This window comes from Pleurotus ostreatus (assembly GCF_014466165.1).
Source record: "Pleurotus ostreatus strain PC9 chromosome Unknown scaffold_7, whole genome shotgun sequence".
Classification (NCBI taxonomy): domain Eukaryota; kingdom Fungi; phylum Basidiomycota; class Agaricomycetes; order Agaricales; family Pleurotaceae; genus Pleurotus; species Pleurotus ostreatus.
This window is the reverse complement of record NW_023503162.1, coordinates 2,504,604-2,524,024: the sequence shown is the minus strand read 5'-3', so window position 1 is coordinate 2,524,024 and position 19,421 is coordinate 2,504,604. Positions and strand designations below refer to the sequence as shown.

Below are 19,421 nucleotides of genomic sequence, written 5' to 3'. Positions count from 1 at the left end.
GGGCTCGTCCGGGCTACCTCCATCTTCCTTTCCCACTTCGTTATTCCTTGTCCCCACTCCCCCAGGTCGCTGGCACGGCTCCTGTACATTCCCCTTCCACTTCATTATCACATGCCCCCTCGTACCTTGTGATATTCGTTCGTACCTGTGGCTGGTGTACTGTACAGTTACCCTTCATTCCTCCCACGCTACTACAGTATATACTTCGCTTCCTAGCATGGAGAATCCCCATCCTGTTCTCTTTGGATTCTCCCTCTGCTAGGTGAGCAGCTCTCTCATGTATTGTAGTTAGTCTTATTCATTTCTTTGGATTCTCCCTCTGCTAGGTTTGCACTGTGCGGCCATCTTGAGGTTGCCCTTACAATCCCAGCTGGACTCCAGGCCACGAAAAGCATGAAAGAGTAAGTTCTACCAGTTCAATTCCAGATTGGCATAAACTCATGGTCATAACTCGTACACAGGCCCTCGATACTCCCGAGGTCCAAGGCCAATTCTCTGCCGAAGGCAAGGGTAAAACATCGGCCGAGGTGGATCGTCTCTTAGACCATGGTGGGTGTTGTTCCGCCCCATCATAATTGTGACCTCATTCCTGCCTTATGTAGGACTCGACGGTCCCAAGTGGGGCAGTTCTGAGGTTGGGGGGACGCGCTCTCAAACGAAAGCTGCCAAGGCCGCAGCAAATGCCAATGTCGATCATAAGAACGCTGAGAGTATTTCCACCTCGACAGCTTCAACCGCTCCCGAAGACATCTCTGTGCACACGATACGCGTAACGGATGCCATGTTTCTGATTCGCATGCCACTGGCCTTGTATCAAACATTCTTTCCTGATGCCAACATTGTTCCTCGTTTCCCTGCGATCGCATTCGAACTCAAAGTCCCCAAGGCTCGAAGTCTCGAGGACGGCGAAACGGATCACATGATAACGAAAACGAATGCTACTAGCACTATCAAATTTGCCATGCCTCAGATTGTACAACAAGCTCAGTTCATTTTCCATATGTGGTCCACTCTTCAAGTCTTCTGGATCGTAGGTGCCTGTGGGCGTTGGGTACGGTTCCACAGATTCAAGAGGACCACAACTCCCCCCATCGATCCAACTAAAATATGTCACCAAGAGTACTACACACCATCCCCTACCCCAGCTACGTCAATCCCTTGGATATCAGCTACGATACCGATTATCGAGGAAGATGGAGAGTACTCAGATGAGTTCAAGGCTCTCTTCAAAAAAGCTATCCAAGACACAATGGGCGAGTACAGTACCTTTATCTCTTCTTTAATCACCGAGTAATAGCATTCTCCCGCCATTACGAAAAATATCCCGTACTATTTTTTTTGCTCAACCCTTGTACCATCAACTTTGTATGCTAGATTTTAGCCATTTGCGTGATACACCCTCTTCACATGAGCTGGCAAAACGGCTCAGACATACTTAAGGACCAGGTCCATCCAGCTCGTTTGGGATAACTGTATTTCGTTGTCGCCATGAGCTCTCTCGTTCGGCGGCTGGCTCACGGACCGTGAACGAATGGGACCTGGGTATGAAACACAGCCAAGCTCCTGAAAAGGAGAAACCCCTGTAAGGGAGCTGAACTCAAGCCAGGGAAGAGAGATGGAGGCTCGAAAGTGGAGGTATGAGTATCGGCCATGTGGAGATGCGACGAGAGGTTAAGAATCCTGTCCTTAGGAGTGTCGATGTAGAGATGGTAGGTGTTGCTACACCAATGCTGAATCTTATGATCAAAGAAACCAGCTGCAGCTGCTGCAGACACTGCGCCTTGCCTAAAGCTATGGCTGGAGAATCCATTTGGTTGGAATCCAGTGTTGAGGAGCGCGAGGCGGAGATGAGTGATGAATCGTGAGCATGTGAGCAGGGATTGATCAGAGGTGGAGAACAGGGGGGAGGTTAAGTGCGAGGGGATTAATTGTGAAGAGGTGTAAGAAAGCGGAGACAGGCAGGTAGAGGGTTTTGAAACCTAACGAGTCCTCAGTCAGTGTACAAAGCAAACTAGTTGTATTGTTATGAGCCACACTCGCAGGGGGGGGCTCGGGATACGCGGACCCGCGGGTGCGCGGTTCCACGTAGACGCGTGGGGGAAACGGGGGAAACAAGGACGTACGGGCTTGGCTTCAGCTACTGGCTGCGCCTCCCACACTCTTGTGTGCCCTGTATTTCCGGGAGGAGTCCTACGCGGGTACCGAGGGTACGGGCGGAGGCGAAGGGGTGCGACGGGGGGGGAACCCACTAGAGGGGCGAGGTGCGAGTGCGGAGAAGGAACTAATATTCGAACTAAGGTAGCTGTATGTACGATACAGGACTATATACTAAGGAACACGCGGCGTCCGCGCGTTCACGAAACAGTAATGAGTTCGGTCGTAGTAACTACAATGTGCTCGAGTATGTACTTAGTCCGTAATCCGGGAAGTCCGCATGGCCGCGTATATGCGCGGCCCGAGCCCATAGTCAGAAAGCGCATGTGGGTGCGCCCCTAGTAGCCCCTAAGGGGGTCCTTGGATGCGCCTATAACATGTATATTCAGTACCTAACGAGTCCTGTAGACCAATGTTAGTCATGGTACGTGCTAAACAAGAACCCGGGTCTCACCTCAGTCAGCGTATGAAGCAAACTGAGTGAGAACCCTGGTCTGGTAAGTCCCAGGATGTAACGGCCTGATTACGTAACCACTGCCACAGAGCTCGAATCTCCAACAGAGGGGGAATTAGGAACAGCAGAAATATAAATATGACCCCTTTATGGAAGGGGTCAGTCTTAGATGCTGGGAGTGTAAGAATAACATGATTAGGGTTGTTGATGGAAGGCGTGAACCTGACTGAGGATCGGGTGATGTGAACATTAGGGTTGAAAGAGTTTGATTTGTTGACCATTATTGAAACTAACATTCCCAGACTCAGTCAGCGTGAAGAGCAAACTATATATTGCGATATATGTACCTAACGTTCCCAGACTGTGGATGAACGTTAGCCATAATACACGTATGAACGGGATCCTGGTCTCACCTCAGTCAGTGTGAAGAGCAAACTGAGGGAGACGAGGGCGCGAGCCATCCCGGGGCAAATGCCCCGGATTATCTAAGCACGTCGCGGAGTCCGAATCTCCAACAACCATGAATTCTCCGCAACAGAGGAAGCCTGTGTAGGCGAGTTTTGCAGCTGCTACAACCACTATTTCAGTACCAGGTTCCCTAGGTGCTTCAGGGGTTCCAGGAAAGATATTCAATTTAAAGAGCTTTATGCAGTCCTCCAAGCCATTCTTCATTGAGGGCACCTCTGGCAGCACTCCCACATACACTTTCATGTTGACAATCAGGCTGTTGTTGTGGCTCTATCTGACCACACAAATCAGTCCCCTCACCTCGTCAAGCTGCTGCGCTCAATACTCATGCTTGCCACCATCCTCTGATTTTCCTTTTCCTCTTCCTGGCTTTCTTCCGCTGACAATGCAATTGCTGATGCTGCCTCTTGTTTCCAATATACTCACTTATTCATGCTCACTCACCATCTTGACAAGAAGCCTTACTCAGTCAATGTAAGGGCAACCTCAAGATGGCCGCACAGCGCAGACCTAGCAGAGGGAGAATCCAAAGATATGAATAATGCTACCTACAATACATGAGAGAATACGCACCTAGCAGAGGGAGAATCCAAAGAGAACAAGATAAGGATCCTCCATGCTAGGGTGCGAAGTATACACTGTAGAAGCGTGGGAGAAGAGTGAAAGAACTGTATAGTACACCCGCCACAAGTCCGATGAATATCACAAGGTACGAACGGGAGCATGTGATAATAAGTGGAGGGGAATATACAGGAGCCGTGCCAGCGACCTGGGGGAGTGGGGACAAGGAATAACGAAGTGGGAAAGGAAGATGGAGGTAGCCCGGACGAGCCCCGAAGTGTATCTACGAGTCCGAGCGTATCCGAAGCGTCCGAGCGAGTCCGAGGCGAGTCCGAAGCGCGGGAAGACTTCGGAGTCACCGGACGGGGCTCGGATGCGAAGGGAGTGAACGGAAGGGAAGCGGGAAGGTAAGGGGGCGAAGGGAAAGGAAAGGGAATGAAAGAAAAGGGAAAGGAACAAGGAGGAAGGGGACGGGACAGGGGAAAAGGAGAAAATAGGAGTGTCCCCTTACAGACGGGACATTCCCTTCCCGCACTTGGTTTAAACATTGGCTGTTCAATGTCATTGGTTGCGAGTTTGGCGGCCATTCTTTGCAAGTGGGGGGTGTGACATGGTGTGCCAGCCTTGGCCTCTCAGAGGATGTCATCCAAGCCATTGACAGATGGTCTTCAGATGCCTGGAAGATTTATATCCGCGACAACCCAGCAGTTCATGCCGAACTCCAGCTTGCATCATCGTGTTCAAGACTCCGCCCTTAACCTACGCTCATAGCGAAATCTTGCTTCTCGTCTTCTTTTACCTCCACCGTCCCCGCAACAACACCCATATGCATCTTAGCCCTGCACTCATTTCATCCACAAATTCATTTTGGCGGCTGCAAAAATCAGCCGCCGTTTATGCTAATCAATATCACTTTGAGAAGTTGAGCTTGACAAGGTGTTTGTCTTTTTTCACACAGTAAGTTGGATGAAACACTGCGGAGCTTAACTCGCAATACGACGTGTGTTGGTTCTAGAAGCTGAAGGAGTACCCAAAGGGTACGACACTCAAGAGAAGAGGAACCAGAGATAAGAGGACCAAAATGTGGTATTTGAGAACATAGATGGAGGTGTACAGGAAAGAAGAAGTAAGTATCTATGATGTCAGGGTCGCGTATAAATAGTGGAGGGGAAATCACATGATTTGGAATCAGGGGTTTAGGAGCAGGTAAGCATTGAGCTTACACTCAACCTCCCTCTGAAGGAACAGGCACCCGCGTCTTTGAAGTAAGCAACTGAAGGTGAGGTGCATTCGGGAGGTGGAGGTGGGTCAGGGTGTTTCGCAAGCCACCTGTCGAGGGCTTCGAGGTCTTCGACCTCTGAACGAGGAAGCCAACGATCTTCTTCAGCGCTGCAGCCACGGTATCGCACCAAATACTTTGAACTTACAGGAGCCTGGTGGAAAACTAACATCATCACTCAGTAAGCAAACTATGTTGTGATATGTACCTAATGTCGTCACTATAGGCAAACATTAGCATTTCTACACATGTAGCAAATTCTTGGTCTCACCTCAGTAAGCGTAAGAAGCAAACTGAGGGAGACATGAGCATGGACCATCTTGGGAGAAGAGCCCCGGAATTCCCATGATTACCTAAGCACTGCTGCGGAGATCGAAAAAAGGAATCGCGGCGAACGTTTATGAGGGTCCGGATTGTCAGGATAACCCCTTCTACAATCAGTGCCCCTGCGTCAGACCGCTTCTACACGACGTCGAGGCGGAGGCGGGCACATCGGGCGTAACGAGGACGAGTTTCGTGCCATCATCTTTCTCAAAACCCAAACGTCCCCCCAATTACGTTTGTTAGTCAATAGTGATGTGCTAGGCCAGGCTCAAAGCCCGGAGCCTTGCCATACCTGGCCTAAGTTGAGCCCAGCCCAGCCAGGCCATGTGTAAGGCTTTTGCAGGCTGCAGGCTCGGCTTGTGAACTCGAAAGCCCGAAGCCTGAGGCTGGTGACCGGGCCCTGAAATTTCACGCGGAGACTTCCGAGCAACTGTACAGCCAGCCCACTGGCTCAGTTCTGCCCTTTTCGAGCTCGATGATTCTGGAAGTACATCTCCGAGTATGGCGCCAGATACAGTCTCTCGTACCAAGCGAGTTAGTGCCCCCTCGGCGAGGGTTATTGATCCAGACAACATCGGCGAGAAGCAATTATCCTCTCATAGAGCTGCGCAAGCTGAAGCTATTCTTCGTGCCGAAGCTGAAGCTGCTCTCCGTGCCCAAGAAGCTAATCAAGAATGGGCTTCCCACACCGGTTCATCTCCAGCCGCAACCGATCCTTCCCATGAAGAAGCTAGGATGGAGATAGAGAGAGTCGCCAATAGCAACCGTGAGTAAAACTCACCTTTGCGCCGCCCTCTTTCTTACTCCTCCATATCCAGGCCCGCTTTCACCAGTCCCTGCATCTCGTCGCAAGCGCAAACCAATTGTAGAGGACTCCGACTCTGACTCGCAGGATGGCACTCAGCCATCATCATCTCAAAAGCGAGCAAGGACAGCTGAAAGTCAAGGTGATTGTAGCACATTCACTTTAACAGCAAATCATTGCTCATTCATACCACGGTGTAGATACCACGCTGCCTGCAACGAATCAACTCGACGAAGATGGTTTTCTGAAAGACATTAACATACAGGCCATCGACAACGATACCATGTCAAATAAACGCCGGGAAGATACAAGCCGTGATCTAAATGAATTCTTTGCAGAGGCGTTTGAAGTGAGTGCCCCAGAAGGCAAGAGAAAACGGCGAAGATGTTTGAAGTGCCCACGGTGAGCCGTTCGAAAGAATCTGTCGTATTTACTAACCCTTGTTGAATGCAGAAGGCAGGGTGAAGAGCGACCGAGCTTTGTGGCAGATGTCAGTACGTTACGACGACACATTGAGTCAGCGCATCGAGTATGTATTTCGATTGTTTCTCCACTTGATGATCTGACTACCCTCTCTCAATAAGGAACCCTACATGGCTTGGTGTAAAGCCAACAAGTTCGAGCCGAAGCTTCCGAAATACCGTGCCCAACTTAGAGAAAAACAGACCACCAGTCAACAGAAAACGTTGGACCCGCACCTCAAAGAAATTCCAACACGTCTACCCCCGTACACCGACCAGGTATATCACGAAGCAGCCATCCATTGGCTTGTGGAGAACGACTTGGTAAGTTCCTTATTCATGATTTGACGCAGTTTATTATCAAATATGTACTGTTGTAGCCTATCCAAGCTCTCGAACACCCTTCCTTCCGCAACATGATCAACACGGCTGCACGGGCAACAAACGGTGTGAAACATCTGACGCGCAAGATGACACGGAACCAGATAATGGTCACGTTCAAGCGAGCACTCACGAAAATACGCGAACGAGTCAATGTCAGCCTTTTTTACTCACTTGGGCATGACATACTCATTGATGTCATTTGTACAGAGTGAGATGGTGCAAGGCCGTGTGAGCTTAACATGCGACTGTTGGCAGGCGTCAAACATTGACGCCTACTTTGCGGTAACGGCCCATTGGATTGAAGAAGAGCGACCAGGTGTGTGGAAGATGGGAATGGCCCTGATTGGTTTCACCCAGCTCAACAACTCGCACAACGGCCAACGTCTCGGCCACGCACTATACAAGATTATTGAACGGGTGCATATTCAGCACAAGGTCAGTCTTTGGCCATAGCGATCTGTCTCCTCACACTACAAGTTGGCTTACAGGTCGGACATATGACCTGCGATAATGCTTCAAACAACGACACTATGCTTGAGCACTTCGAGGAGCGCATGCACCGGGATGGACATAGATTTGATCGGAAACAACAGCACATACGGTACATGTCGGCTATCTTTCTGTAGTGGAATAACAGCTAACGTAGATGCTAGGTGTATCGCTCATGTGGTTAACCTCGCAACCCAGCTTCTTTTGAGCACATACAGCAAATCAAAGTACTACGACCCCACCAACCCAAATCAGGATCTGAATGTTGACGCTGAGGACCCTGATGAACCTCAGCATCGTGATGAAATCGGATTGGTTAGAACGATCTCAATCAAGGTACGTATATCTGAATGTTCAAATATATAAGTCTATTACTCATATGCCCTTTCTCGCTGTGATATACAGGAGAGATCGTCGTCGAAGCGCAAGGAGATCTTTGTTGACATCCAACGCAACCGGCCCGCACACCCAAGATACACCCAACCTGTCCATCTCAAGAATGACATGCCTGTTCGGTGGTCCTCTACATATTTTATGCTTGATCGTGCAGAGTCACTAAAAGAGGTATAGCAGTCTTTCCCTCGCCACCAATATTCCTATACTAATGATGATCGGTGTTAGGTTGTTGATGCCTTTATGCGGCGCCTCATGAGTGAAGAAAAGTCCCGCGTGAAGCGAGCGAAACTTGATGCACTGATTCTTACTAGTGCAGAGTGGGCGCAAGTCCAGTCTTGTGTTAGCTTGCTCGCTGTAAGCTCAAAACTATTCCACTTTGTGTCCTTCTCTCATCATCGTGATTATCAGCACTCTGATCGCGCTCAACAAGCCTTTTCATCGGAGAACGGCCCATCGCTTCACCTTGTACTGCCTGCCCTCGAGGCACTTCACAAGGCATGGACGGCACGGTCGGATCCAGCCATCTGGCCCAAGTATGCAAGATTTCTGCCTGCACTTGAAGCGGCGCTGGCCAAGATTGCGGAATACTACCAGTATACTGAAGAATCGGACGCGTATACTGTTGTAATGTGTAAGTCTAACTACATATAGTGTAGATCTGTTACTAACATCGCTCGATTTAGTCCTTGATCCGTTCTCGAAGGGCAGGCATATCGAGAAACACTGGGGCAAGTCGCTTTACAAGGAGGCACTCAAACGTCTAGAGGACTTGGTAATTATTCTTACAGCTTTATGATCTTGGCTCTCCATATCTAATAACGAAATTTGCAGTATCGCGAACGCTACGAGGAACTCTACGGCGATGAATCACAGAATTACACAACTGGACCACGTCAGCACCATTCTTCGGAGGGCCGCAAGCTCAGCAGGCTTTTTCGAGAGCTTTCTGATGACGAAGACGATGAAGATGCTCTACAGCGTCCTGCCCAATTATCCGACCCTTTGAAGCCATATTTACCGGGCTTCAACGAGTATATCCAATCACCGAATGAGAAGCGCTGTGGCCTCTCCATGATAGATTGGTGGGGGGTGAGTTTGCATCCCTCCTTTGCCATTACAGTCACTCATTATGGATATCCAGATCAACGCCAACAGGATGCGGGTATGGGCATCTCTAGCCCGCGATTATCTCCCAATCATGGCTTCCTCGGTGTCGAGCGAACGGGCCTTCTCTTCCGCCGGTATCACCATTACAAAACGGCGCAATCGTCTCAAGGGTGACATCGTCGAAGCCCTCCAAGTTCTTAAGGCCATCTATCGGCGAAACATCGTGTTTGCTGATGGATCCTTGGATGACGATGATGAGCTGGAGGAGACTGAGCAGCAAGGTAACTCAGATAATGATAACAGACGGGCTATCTTATTTGCGGATGAGGACGATGGAGAGTATACTGAGCCTGACGACGAAGATGATAGTGAGATTACTATACAATCAATAGATCCATAATTTCTGGTATACTGTACTGTTTACTGCCTACGATAAATGATAAGCCCGGGCCTGAGCCTGAGCCTGAGCCCTGCCCTCGCAAAGCCTTACTATCAGGCTGGGCTCACATTTCCACTAGGCCTTGGCCCACTATTACCTGGCCCAAGCCCGAGGCTTTTGAGCCTAGCCCGGCCCGCACATCACTATTAGTCAATAGTCAATGCATCTTCCATTCGCTTGCGTTGACTTGGATGGCGATTCGCCCTACCATCTTCATGATGCCACGTTTAAGGATGCATAGTAGCTCGTTGCAACGAGCAAAATGATCAGTGACCCTGGCATTCACGCTCGTGAAGTCCGTGAAGTCGCAATGCGCAGGGAATTCAGTCCGTTTATGCGACGCTCACTGGCGGCTATAAAGACTCATCATGACATCGGTTCTGAGTCGATCGCTAGGGGATAAATTAGATATGCCTACAAAAACAAGGGGGACTTGTTTAGGAAAGAAACCTCGACTCTTCGCACTGGGTGTTTAGGATCACTGCGCTGTGAACTTGCTGATGGACTCCCAGAAGCTATAGGGTGCATGAGGTGAGATGATGGAGATGTCCTCGGGATCTCGACTTACGCGCATCGCTCCAGAAGAGCGGGGTCAGTCGTCTCCGGGCGTATGACCAGCTGGCCGTCCTCGGTCCGGTTGAACAACATCTCCGTATTCGTTGGCGCGTAGGGCTCCCAGGGTGGAGTGATGTTGTTTTCGTCATATTTGATGTTCGGATCGAAATGGAGGACGAAATCTAAGAATGACTGCGAGAACGAGGTAATGAACTCGGTGTTGTTGAATAATCTGGGACCCAGGCTAGATTTGGAACGCTTGAGTTGTGATCGACGGGAATGGTGATGAGTGGATCGACTCACCCAGTGGGGAAGTAGAATGGCAAATCGTCCGCGTGGTATGACGGAGGTATGGCAAATATCCCCTACAAGCGAGACGTGCCATCAGCCAGGATGACTGATTGCGTCAGACACGCTACCCACCCTGTAAGCACCTGGAAAGGCTCGCAACAAGTAATATGAAGGACAAACGAAGATGGCTAACGGCTGCCATCAGTTCGATTCAGTACGTGGACTAGCACTGACTTACATTCGCCCATGATCAGATTCGCCTGTTCAGTCGGGGATCCTAAATTGCCGTACAAACTTGCGATGGCAACGCTCTGTGCCGGCGTGATACCAGGGAAGAGCTCTAGTGAGTATTGAGAGGAGTTACCCGATGCCGCGGTAGTCTGATTTACGAAAAGGGCCCCTTCGTTGGCGTTAGATATTGCGAGAAGAGCACGCTGCAAGTATTCAAAATCAGGACTGGCGTTGGCAATGAAAGAGACAACTGTACGAACTCCATTGACCCTTCCCGAACGGAGGACCTCAGTTGGACGCCGCCGAATGAATTCCCCGTCGATGACTGGGACAGTGGTCCAAGTGCCAAAGAAGCCGTCGTGGACAATCTGGGCATTAACAGTTTGGAGGATAGACGAGTTTGTAGCCCTCAAACAGGCAAGAGTATCGGCCGCGGAATTGCAGCTACGAGAAAATGCATTAATATGCGACGAGCTTTATATTGATGTGGTCTCACCCGGTTCCAGTCAGTACGGACGAGTAAATCGACTAGAAATGCCCTTAGTAACGCGAGGAAAGAAGATTAGGGGGGAAGACAAACCTCTGAACTGTATCGTTGTAAAGGTACTGGGAAGGAAGGAATGTCGAACTTGTGATTCCTGCCTCAAACAGAGGAGGACGTGTTTGCCCATCCCGAGAAACCATGTGCTGTAGTACTGAACCGGCACCCGCCGACTCCCCCCATATAACGACATGATTTGGATCGCCACCGAACTTTGTGATCTGCAAAAGGGGTCGAAATAGCTCTATGCCATATCGAGAACAGACGACATACATGTTTTTGTACCCATTGAAGGGCGTACTCTTGATCAACTAAAATACCCTGTGAGATCGTTCACAAGGACATAGGTGAAGGAAGACTTACGTAGTCCTGCGTTCAAGGCTCCATTCTCTTTGACTCGCGATCCGGGTAGAAAGCCTACGGGGTACACAACTCAGAAAGCGGGTTTAGAAAGCGGAAGGAATCACTAAAGACGCACCGAATATGCCGAGTCGATATTGAATGACAACGACCACAACCCCATTGTCTGCCTCTGTCACCAGATCCGCTCCGTTGTATGCCGCACCATTGCCAATTGTGAAGCTATCAGCAATGTTAGTGTTGGGAGCTCATAGCCTAAATACAGAGCCGAGATACACACCCTCCACCATGAATCCATACTATAACTGGCAACTTTTTACGCGGGACGGTGGGTCCTGGGAAGTGCACACTTATAATACGTCAGTGAGGGTAATTCTTTCAGCAATCACAACGACATACTTCAGAAATAGGCAATCTTCGTTCCCACCGGGAGGAAGCAATGGAAGCGAAGGGGAACTATTGATCTGTGGAACTGCTTGGGGACATTGTGGTGGGGGCGTCGTAGCATTCAGAACTCCGCGGTTGCGAGCGACAAGAGGGGGTTGAGGTGGTCGCCAGCGCAGTTCCTGGGTAGGAGGTGCGGCATATCGGATTGACAGGAAGGTAGTCACATTTGTCGATGCGTTGGTAGCGCCTCGGTATTCGGCATACCCTAGGTCGACGACCTTATCCCAACTTTGAGCGGCCGCAAGGGCAGCGCAAAAAGCCAGTAAGATGAGCATAGTAACCCTCAGCAATTCCGGAAGTCGAGTCTGAGCCCAGGAGATTGTATGGGTTCCAGCGAACGACTATGGCCACCGCTTCATGTATTTATTGGCGCGGCCTACGAATTCCGTGCGGAGCAATCAGAGAAGCGGGGTTAATCAGTCAAAGAGCCAAGATCGTCCGCAAGCAGATATGTCGTTCATCATCATACTCGTCTCCCGGATGGTCGTGAGGCAGCATGCTCGTCGGGCACAAATACGGTCTGCAAGTGGGTTTGCACCTCCACGCAGGGGCTCTCTCACATGGACAATCATCAAGTGCACGGGAAAACGGGGTAAAGAACTCCAAAGCTAGAATAGAACGACTCACCTTCCTACGCCTGCCTGCCAATGGGGTGCGCGCGATCATGTTCAGGCGTAGAAACAAGAACCCACTGACAATTCCGACTTAAGCGGATCTACATCACTTAGCATTTCGCAGAGGTCAAGTCAGTCGCGTCCAGGATTGGCATGCCCTATGCCAAGCAGCGGGCCCAAAGCGTAGGGAGAAAACCTGAATAGTTGTGTTGTCATGAGATCACCCCAGCGATGTCCGGCTGCCAAGAAGAGGGCAAACTGACAGGACAAAGTATCGTGCTTACACGTCAAACTTGGTAGAGATTTCAAGAAAGGTACAAGTGGTAACAAGGACAAGAGTAGGTTCAGGCCTGTCGGACTGCTTGTGCCGTGGGACTGCCCAAGAGGAGCTAGGGGTCTGCGGAGGCAAATCGTATCTTGTTCACATTTTTTACTGAGCGGTGAGCCGGCCAACACTCTCCCAGAAGCTGAAATGATGTTAAATCACGAGAAATCAAGTGTGTTCTAAGATACTTACGCGCATCGCTGCAAGAGTGTGCTTGACGTCGTGATGGCTCGAATATCCGACGCTCCTCCCACTGTGCGATTAAACAGCATTTCGGCATTCCCTATGAGGTGCCTTGACCACTGTGGCGTGATGTTAGTGCTATCAATTTTGCGGTTTGGGTCTAGTGCTGTAGCGAAGTCCATGAATGCTCCAGAGAAGGCAGTGATGAAAGTCGGGTTGTTGAACGCTGGAGGTCCAGAGCTGGGGGAGGACTGTGTAAGGATAATCACGACCAAGTTGTAAGAGAGTTACCTAGTGAAGTAGAAGGCTACATCCTCTCCATGACTGCCATTCGGAACGGCGAATTCTCCCTAGAGGATGGTTCAGGAGATACTACGTCAGAGCAATCACGAAACTTACCTTGAAAGAGGTCCCGGGGAAGGCATTCAGCATGAAGTATGTAGGACAAATGAAGATAGCTTCACAAAGGTATTATCTGTGAGTGACAGATTATTTAGCAAGGTCGTACGAAGACTAACATTCTCCCATAATTGCGTTCGCTTGATCAATAGGGGCTCCGACCCCGGAGTACAATCTTGCTACGGTGGCGGCATTCACAGCCCCAATGCTAGGGAACAGGCGGAGAGCATAGTCTGCCGCCGTGACTGTAGCCGCCGTACTTTGATCCACAAAGCTGTTTCCCTCGTGTGTGTTGGTCACAGCAAGGAGCGCTCTCTGGGAGAAGCGATTAAAAGAGACCGCAAGGAAAAGTTGGAAAGGCCTACACCATTAACTCTTCTCTGACGAAGCGCCTGGGTGGGTCGTTGAGTGATGAATTCGCCATCGACTACCGGAACGGCTACGAATGTTCCGAAGAAGCCAGCCCGATTTACGTTTACGTTGGCAGCTTGCAGTATCGAAACATTTGCTGCTCTCAGACAAGACAAGGTATCTGCGGAGCCACCACATCTACCAAGTTTTGTTAGCTTAACGGGGCATCATACGCGAGACCATGACCTTGCATCATACCCTGTTTGCGAGACAACCTGGCTAAAGATGCTCTATTGCAGGGAGGGGCAGTCAGAAAGGATATAAAGGACAAGGAACTACGAGCCGAACCTCTGGAACAGCCCCATCGAAGGGGTGTTGAGAAGGTAAGAAAGACGAACTTGACATCGCTGCTCTGAACAGTGGAGGGCTGGTCCTTCCATCCCGAGCTACGACATGCTGCAACACAGATCCGGCACCTGAGTGACCATCAGGCTATATAAAGCACATATGTCATTCAATACTTACCCGCTGACTCCCCCCATATGGTGACTCGATCGGGATCACCTCCAAATTTACTGATCTACACCATAAGGGGCAAGAAAGTTAGAAGGTGAACAGTGAAGGTCATAGAAGTAAACTCACATGCTGTTGCACCCATTTCAATGCGAATTCTTGGTCGACTTGACCCGACGTACGAGGTCAGCGATTCGGAGCATATGGAGGAAGGATTGTGCTCACGCAACCCGGCATTCAGCGCACCGTTGGCCTTGACCTGCGAGCCGGACAAGAAGCCTGCCAACGGATGGTCAACGCATGTTGAAGAGTAAAAGGTGACGTCCATACCAAATATGCCAAGACGATATTGGATGATGACAGTAACAACACCATTCTTAGCCTCGCTGATTAGATCACCTCCGTTGAACGAACCTGCGCCTCCAGCGACATAACTGCGGACTAAGAGTCAAAAACATCCTAAGAGCATAGATTTCGCAGGCCGACTCACCCGCCACCGTGAATCCAAAAGACTACGGGGAGTGGGCGCGCGGGGACAGTACTCCCTGGGAAGAACACGCTACCGTACATCAGGCCTGACTGTCATATTGAGGAGGTGAAACCGTGACGTACTTCAGGAACAGGCAGTCCTCAGGATCCTGTGTCGCTCTGCTGCTCAGAGAAGACGTTGGGTTGGGGTTTGTGGGTGAGTTCCCGGAGCCTGCCTGAAGGCACTGTTGTGGCTGAGTAGTAGCCTGTTGCACGCCCTCAAGAACCGGAGGGTTTTGAGGCGCCCGGAAGCGCAAGCCGCCAACGGGCGCGGCAGCGTATCGAATGCCTGAGTAACTAGAGATGTTGGTTGCAGCGTTGACGGTTCCCCGATATCTTGCATTGCCGACATCAATGATTGGAGCCGGTGCTTGGGCGAATGCCACGGATGAAAAGGCGAGAAGAAGAGGGAAAGTGCCTGGGGCCGGTACGCACCAGCGAACACGGAGATGTTGTTCAACCGGACCGAGGACGGCCAGCTAGTCATACGCCCGGAGACGACTGACCCGGCACTTCTGGAGAGATGCGCGTAAGTCGAAATCCCGAGGACATCTCCATCATCTCACCTCATGCATCCTTATAGCTTCTGGGAGTCTATCAGCAAGTTCACAGCGCAGTGATCCTATACCCGTCTAAACCCCGAGTGCGAAGAGTCGAGGTTTCTTTCCTAAACAAGTCCCCTTGTTTTTGTAGGCCTATCTAATTTATCCCCTAGCGATCGACTCCGAACCGATGTCATGATGAGTCTTTGTAGCCGCCATTGAGCGTCACATAAACGGACCGAACTCCCTGCGCATTGCGAGTTCACGGAGTTCACGAGCGCGGAGTCACTGATCACTGTACTCGTTGCAACGAACTACTATCCATCCTTAACTGTGGCGTCGTGCAGATGGTAGGGCGAATCGCCATCCAAGTCAACGCAAGCAAAGGGAAGATGCATTGACTATTGACAAACAAACGTAATTGGCGGGAGGTTTTGATTTTGAGAAGGAAGATGGCACGAAACTCGTCCTCGTTATGCGGGGAGGACGTATCCAACAATTCTCTCAAACAAATATCCCGATGCGCCCGCCTCCGCCTCCGACATGTAGAAGCGGTCTGATGCAGGGGCACTGAATAGCATGTAGAAGGGGTTGGTCTCACAATCCGGACCCTCATAAACGTTCGCCGCGATTCCTTCGTCCTTACTATACCCATGGATATTCATGGCAGTGTCCCATCCTTCGACTGAAGTCGTGCAGTAGTGATCACTGACTCGTTCGCGGAACAAACGGTAGAGTAGGATCGTCGACTTCCGCGACGTGTAGACCTTTCCTGCGTTGACCTCCTGCTTGTACCGGCTCGGGTCCACTGCCCCTGACATCCCCCCTAGAGTCGGTGGTGCAGAAATGATTTATCGTACTGTGGGTGCTGGAAGATGTCATGCCTCCATATTTAGGAGATAATCAGACAAATCTCTGAGTATATCTGGTACGTGCTCTCTTCTACCCCTTGTTTCAACTAGGTTCAACGCGACTCACGCACGTGGGGGACCGATTTGGATAATCGTAGTCTTATCAGTGACCCCACCCAAGATCCCGAGTAGTAAGCGCTTGCTCAGGGATGGTCCCTTGGCACCAATTGAGATGCCGTCAGGGAATCCGCGGCACTCTGGCACGGCCAGGCGATGATATGTAGCACCTGGCCCCGTCTACCTCTACTCAACCGCGGGCGAGCTCACGCTCTCAGCTGCGGTAGGTCATGCGATGGCAGCCTTCCACGGCGAGGGCGGGGTGCCATGTTATGTTCAGCCCTCAAATAGCGTCGGATCACGGTATTCGGCCAAGTATGTATAAGGTGGGGTGTCCTCGGTCCGGTGAAAATAGGTCGATGCGAGACGCTCCCATGGTGCATGTGTACGTAGCTTGCGAGGTTTCACGCTGGGAATATGCTGGTGAATTGACATGTTTCTTTCGTACCACGACGGGATACAAAACGTAGGGAGTTACGATCTCTGTTTATGGAAAGCACAACGACGAGATTATTGAGCCGTCAGCTCGCTCACACCCTGCCAAAAGCTACGGATACACTGAGATCAGACACTGAAGGTGGTATTTAGCAAAGAGGTTGAATGCTTACGCGCATCGCTCCAGAAGCTCTACATCTGTACTCCCCGAGTGTATATTGAGCTGCCCTTCCTCAGTACGGTTGAATATCATTTCCGAATCAAATGGTGAATAGCGATTCCAATGCGGAGTCAAGTTTCTCCCGTTTACTTTAACGTTGGGGTCAAGGTTGAGGACAAAGTCTAAGAAGGATTGGGTGAACGACGTCGAAAAGTCAGGGTCATCGAATGGTCTAGGAGAAAAGCTAGGGGGCGATCATCTTGTAGTCATTGCAACGCTAGTAGGCGATTAGCGCACCTCGGGAAATAGTGGGGTAGGTCGTCCCCATGTAATGCAGGCGGAACAGCGTACTCTCCCTATAGTACATCAGTAACTCTGAGATCTAGGGGGATATTCAATACGTTTACCTTGAATGATCCGGGGAAGGCCTCCAATAGGACGTATGTTGGGCATATGAAGATAGCTATATGGATCCAGTTAGATCGGGTCTAGGAATCACCTAAATAGTGCCCACCTTCGCCCATAATTCTATTGGCTTGTTCAATCGGTGTTCCCACCCCCGCGTACAAACGGGCAACCTTCGAACGTTGCGCTAGAGTTAGACGGGGGAAGAGATCGTGCGAGAATTGTAGAGTTTCTACTGTGCTTGCAGTGGTCTGATCCACAAAAATATCTCCTTCGTTGACATTTGAGACGGAGAGAAGCGCATGCTGCGGAGAGTCGGCATCAATGGGTGTCGTAAAACGGATACAGCACCTACCCCGTTCACGTGTCCTTTTTGTAAGACCTCGGTAGGTCGCTCCTTGATGAATTCTCCATCTACAACGGGGACGAGGGGAAATGTCCCGAAGAATCCACTGCGACAGGCCGCCACATTAGCTGCTTGCAAGGTGGTCGTATTTGCGCCGCGTAAGCAAGCGAGAGTGTCGCCAGCAGTCGCACACCTATAGGTGATATCAACGATAAGCGTCTCAGAAGCGGAACCACGTCGCAGAGCTCACCCAGCGTTAGACACGACCGAGGAATATATAGTCTAGTATGCCAACACTGTTGAGACAACCACGAAAGCCACGAGAGAAAAACCAGCGAAGACAAACCTCTGGAATTGGGTCGTCGAAGTGATACTGGGATGGTAAGAAAGTGGAACTTGTCATCGCCGCCCTGAACAAGGGAGGGTTCGTTGCGCCGTTTCGAGCAACTATGTGTTGTAGCACCGATCCAGCACCTGCGTAAACAGAGCATTCGGTGCCATAGAACGATGCCTCGTGGAGTCAAAGCCCACCTGCTGATACTCCCCATATAGTGACCTGCCCGGGATCGCCGCCAAACCTGTCGATCTGCAACAGCGGTGAGCTCGAACGCTGTCGGTAGGATGGGAACTTACATTTGATTGGATCCATTGAAGAGCGAACTCTTGGTCCACTAGGTCGCAATTATCAGACAGCTTCAACGTACACCGACAATAGGAAGGTTACACACGCAGGCCAGCGTTCAAGGCACCGTTTTCTCTGATCTTTGTGCTAGACAGGAAGCCTGAAAAATGAATCTTCAGAGACAAAGACTAGAAACTGAACGCTTTCGATGACATACCGAATATTCCAAGGCGATATTGGATGGAGACAACGATGACTGCATCGTTTGATTCACGTATCAACTTCGTTCCGTCATACGACGAAGCGTTACCCAACGAGTACCTGAGAGTTTGTAAGGGATATACTTCGAACTGACCACATGGTATATGACTCACCCTCCACCATGAATCCACGCGATGACTGGTAGCTTCTTGTTTCTTGGGCGATCTCGAGGTATGAAAACACTGCATGGACTATCAGATTAGTCCTTATAAGACACTCTGGACTTACTTCAGAAACAGGCAGTCTTCGGTGCCCATCGAACTACCAGAAAGTGGAAACGTGTCAGGAACTGTTGTATTTGGCAACGCTTGTGGACACTGCGGGGGTGGGGTTCTCGCGCTCTGTACGCCAGGGAACGTTGAGGGCGGCTGAGGGGCCCGCCACCGTAAATCTTGTGTAGGCGCGGCTGCATAGCGGATCCCCAGGTACGAAGTCACATTGGCGACATCGTCTATAGTACCTTGATATTTAGCGTAACCCAGATCAACCACGGAACTCTTCCGCTGAGCAACGGCGAGTTGAAAACAGAGCGTTGCCAGAAGCAATGTCGAGCCCTTCAGCATCTCTCCGGATAAGGGGGTCGAAAGAAGACGGATGCGAAAACCACGTCCAATGTGGGATGCCTTTTAAGCGTAGGGGTCACATCCTAGGGCGCAAGCGGATCGCTCGAATAAGCCAGCCACGCCATCTAGGTTGGGGTGTCCCGCGCCGTAGTTCTTTCCAGCCAATGGACGCGACAAGGACGCGTAATCCGAGCCATATCACCGCCCGTCATGGCACTTGTGAAACTTACGTACGTATCCCAAGACATTTAGGTAGACTAGCGCATTAGTGTTAGGCGTCGCATTCCCATGCAAGTAGCCCCCTCGAGGGGCATATGCGCTCTTGCAGCATTGTTCCTGGCCGCCGGTCGTATTCGTCACGTAGGGGTGCATGCCGTCCGCCGAATGCGGTTGAAACGTTGAGCGTTGATCACTAACGCGAGTTGGGGTGACAGTCTTCAGCTTCCTTCCCCATGGGGCC

At 50.6% G+C, this 19,421-nt stretch overlaps 4 protein-coding genes across 4 annotated transcripts; 1 reads left to right on the top strand and 3 right to left on the bottom strand.

Moving 5' to 3' along the window:
• Positions 1–440: 440 nt before the first annotated feature.
• PC9H_010112 (uncharacterized protein) lies at positions 441–1,294 on the top strand (the record flags this gene model as incomplete). Its single annotated transcript, XM_036779606.1, has 2 exons — positions 441–549; positions 603–1,294. The coding sequence occupies 2 exons, from the start codon at positions 441–443 to the stop codon at positions 1,292–1,294; spliced, it is 801 nt and encodes a 266-aa protein (XP_036628995.1).
• Positions 1,295–9,799: 8,505 nt separating this feature from the next.
• Positions 9,800–12,021, bottom strand: PC9H_010111 (uncharacterized protein; the record flags this gene model as incomplete). Its single annotated transcript, XM_036779605.1, has 12 exons — positions 9,800–9,836; positions 9,890–10,120; positions 10,180–10,241; positions 10,300–10,355; positions 10,406–10,601; positions 10,659–10,842; positions 10,979–11,160; positions 11,213–11,250; positions 11,303–11,356; positions 11,418–11,521; positions 11,580–11,648; positions 11,699–12,021. 12 exons carry the CDS (start codon positions 12,019–12,021, stop codon positions 9,800–9,802), a joined length of 1,536 nt encoding a protein of 511 aa, XP_036628994.1.
• Positions 12,022–12,790: 769 nt separating this feature from the next.
• On the bottom strand, positions 12,791–15,146 carry PC9H_010110 (uncharacterized protein; the record flags this gene model as incomplete). Its single annotated transcript, XM_036779604.1, is given in 14 exon segments — positions 12,791–12,827; positions 12,878–13,108; positions 13,160–13,218; positions 13,268–13,326; positions 13,387–13,582; positions 13,633–13,816; positions 13,877–13,908; positions 13,967–14,094; positions 14,144–14,198; positions 14,261–14,298; positions 14,357–14,565; positions 14,622–14,690; positions 14,744–15,077; positions 15,095–15,146. The coding sequence occupies 14 exon segments, from the start codon at positions 15,144–15,146 to the stop codon at positions 12,791–12,793; spliced, it is 1,683 nt and encodes a 560-aa protein (XP_036628993.1).
• Positions 15,147–16,679: 1,533 nt separating this feature from the next.
• On the bottom strand, positions 16,680–18,961 carry PC9H_010109 (uncharacterized protein; the record flags this gene model as incomplete). Its single annotated transcript, XM_036779603.1, has 14 exons — positions 16,680–16,716; positions 16,778–17,008; positions 17,062–17,120; positions 17,172–17,227; positions 17,279–17,474; positions 17,525–17,708; positions 17,766–17,797; positions 17,862–17,989; positions 18,047–18,101; positions 18,149–18,186; positions 18,244–18,297; positions 18,355–18,458; positions 18,512–18,580; positions 18,627–18,961. The coding sequence occupies 14 exons, from the start codon at positions 18,959–18,961 to the stop codon at positions 16,680–16,682; spliced, it is 1,578 nt and encodes a 525-aa protein (XP_036628992.1).
• Between the last annotated feature and the right edge of the window lie 460 nt (positions 18,962–19,421).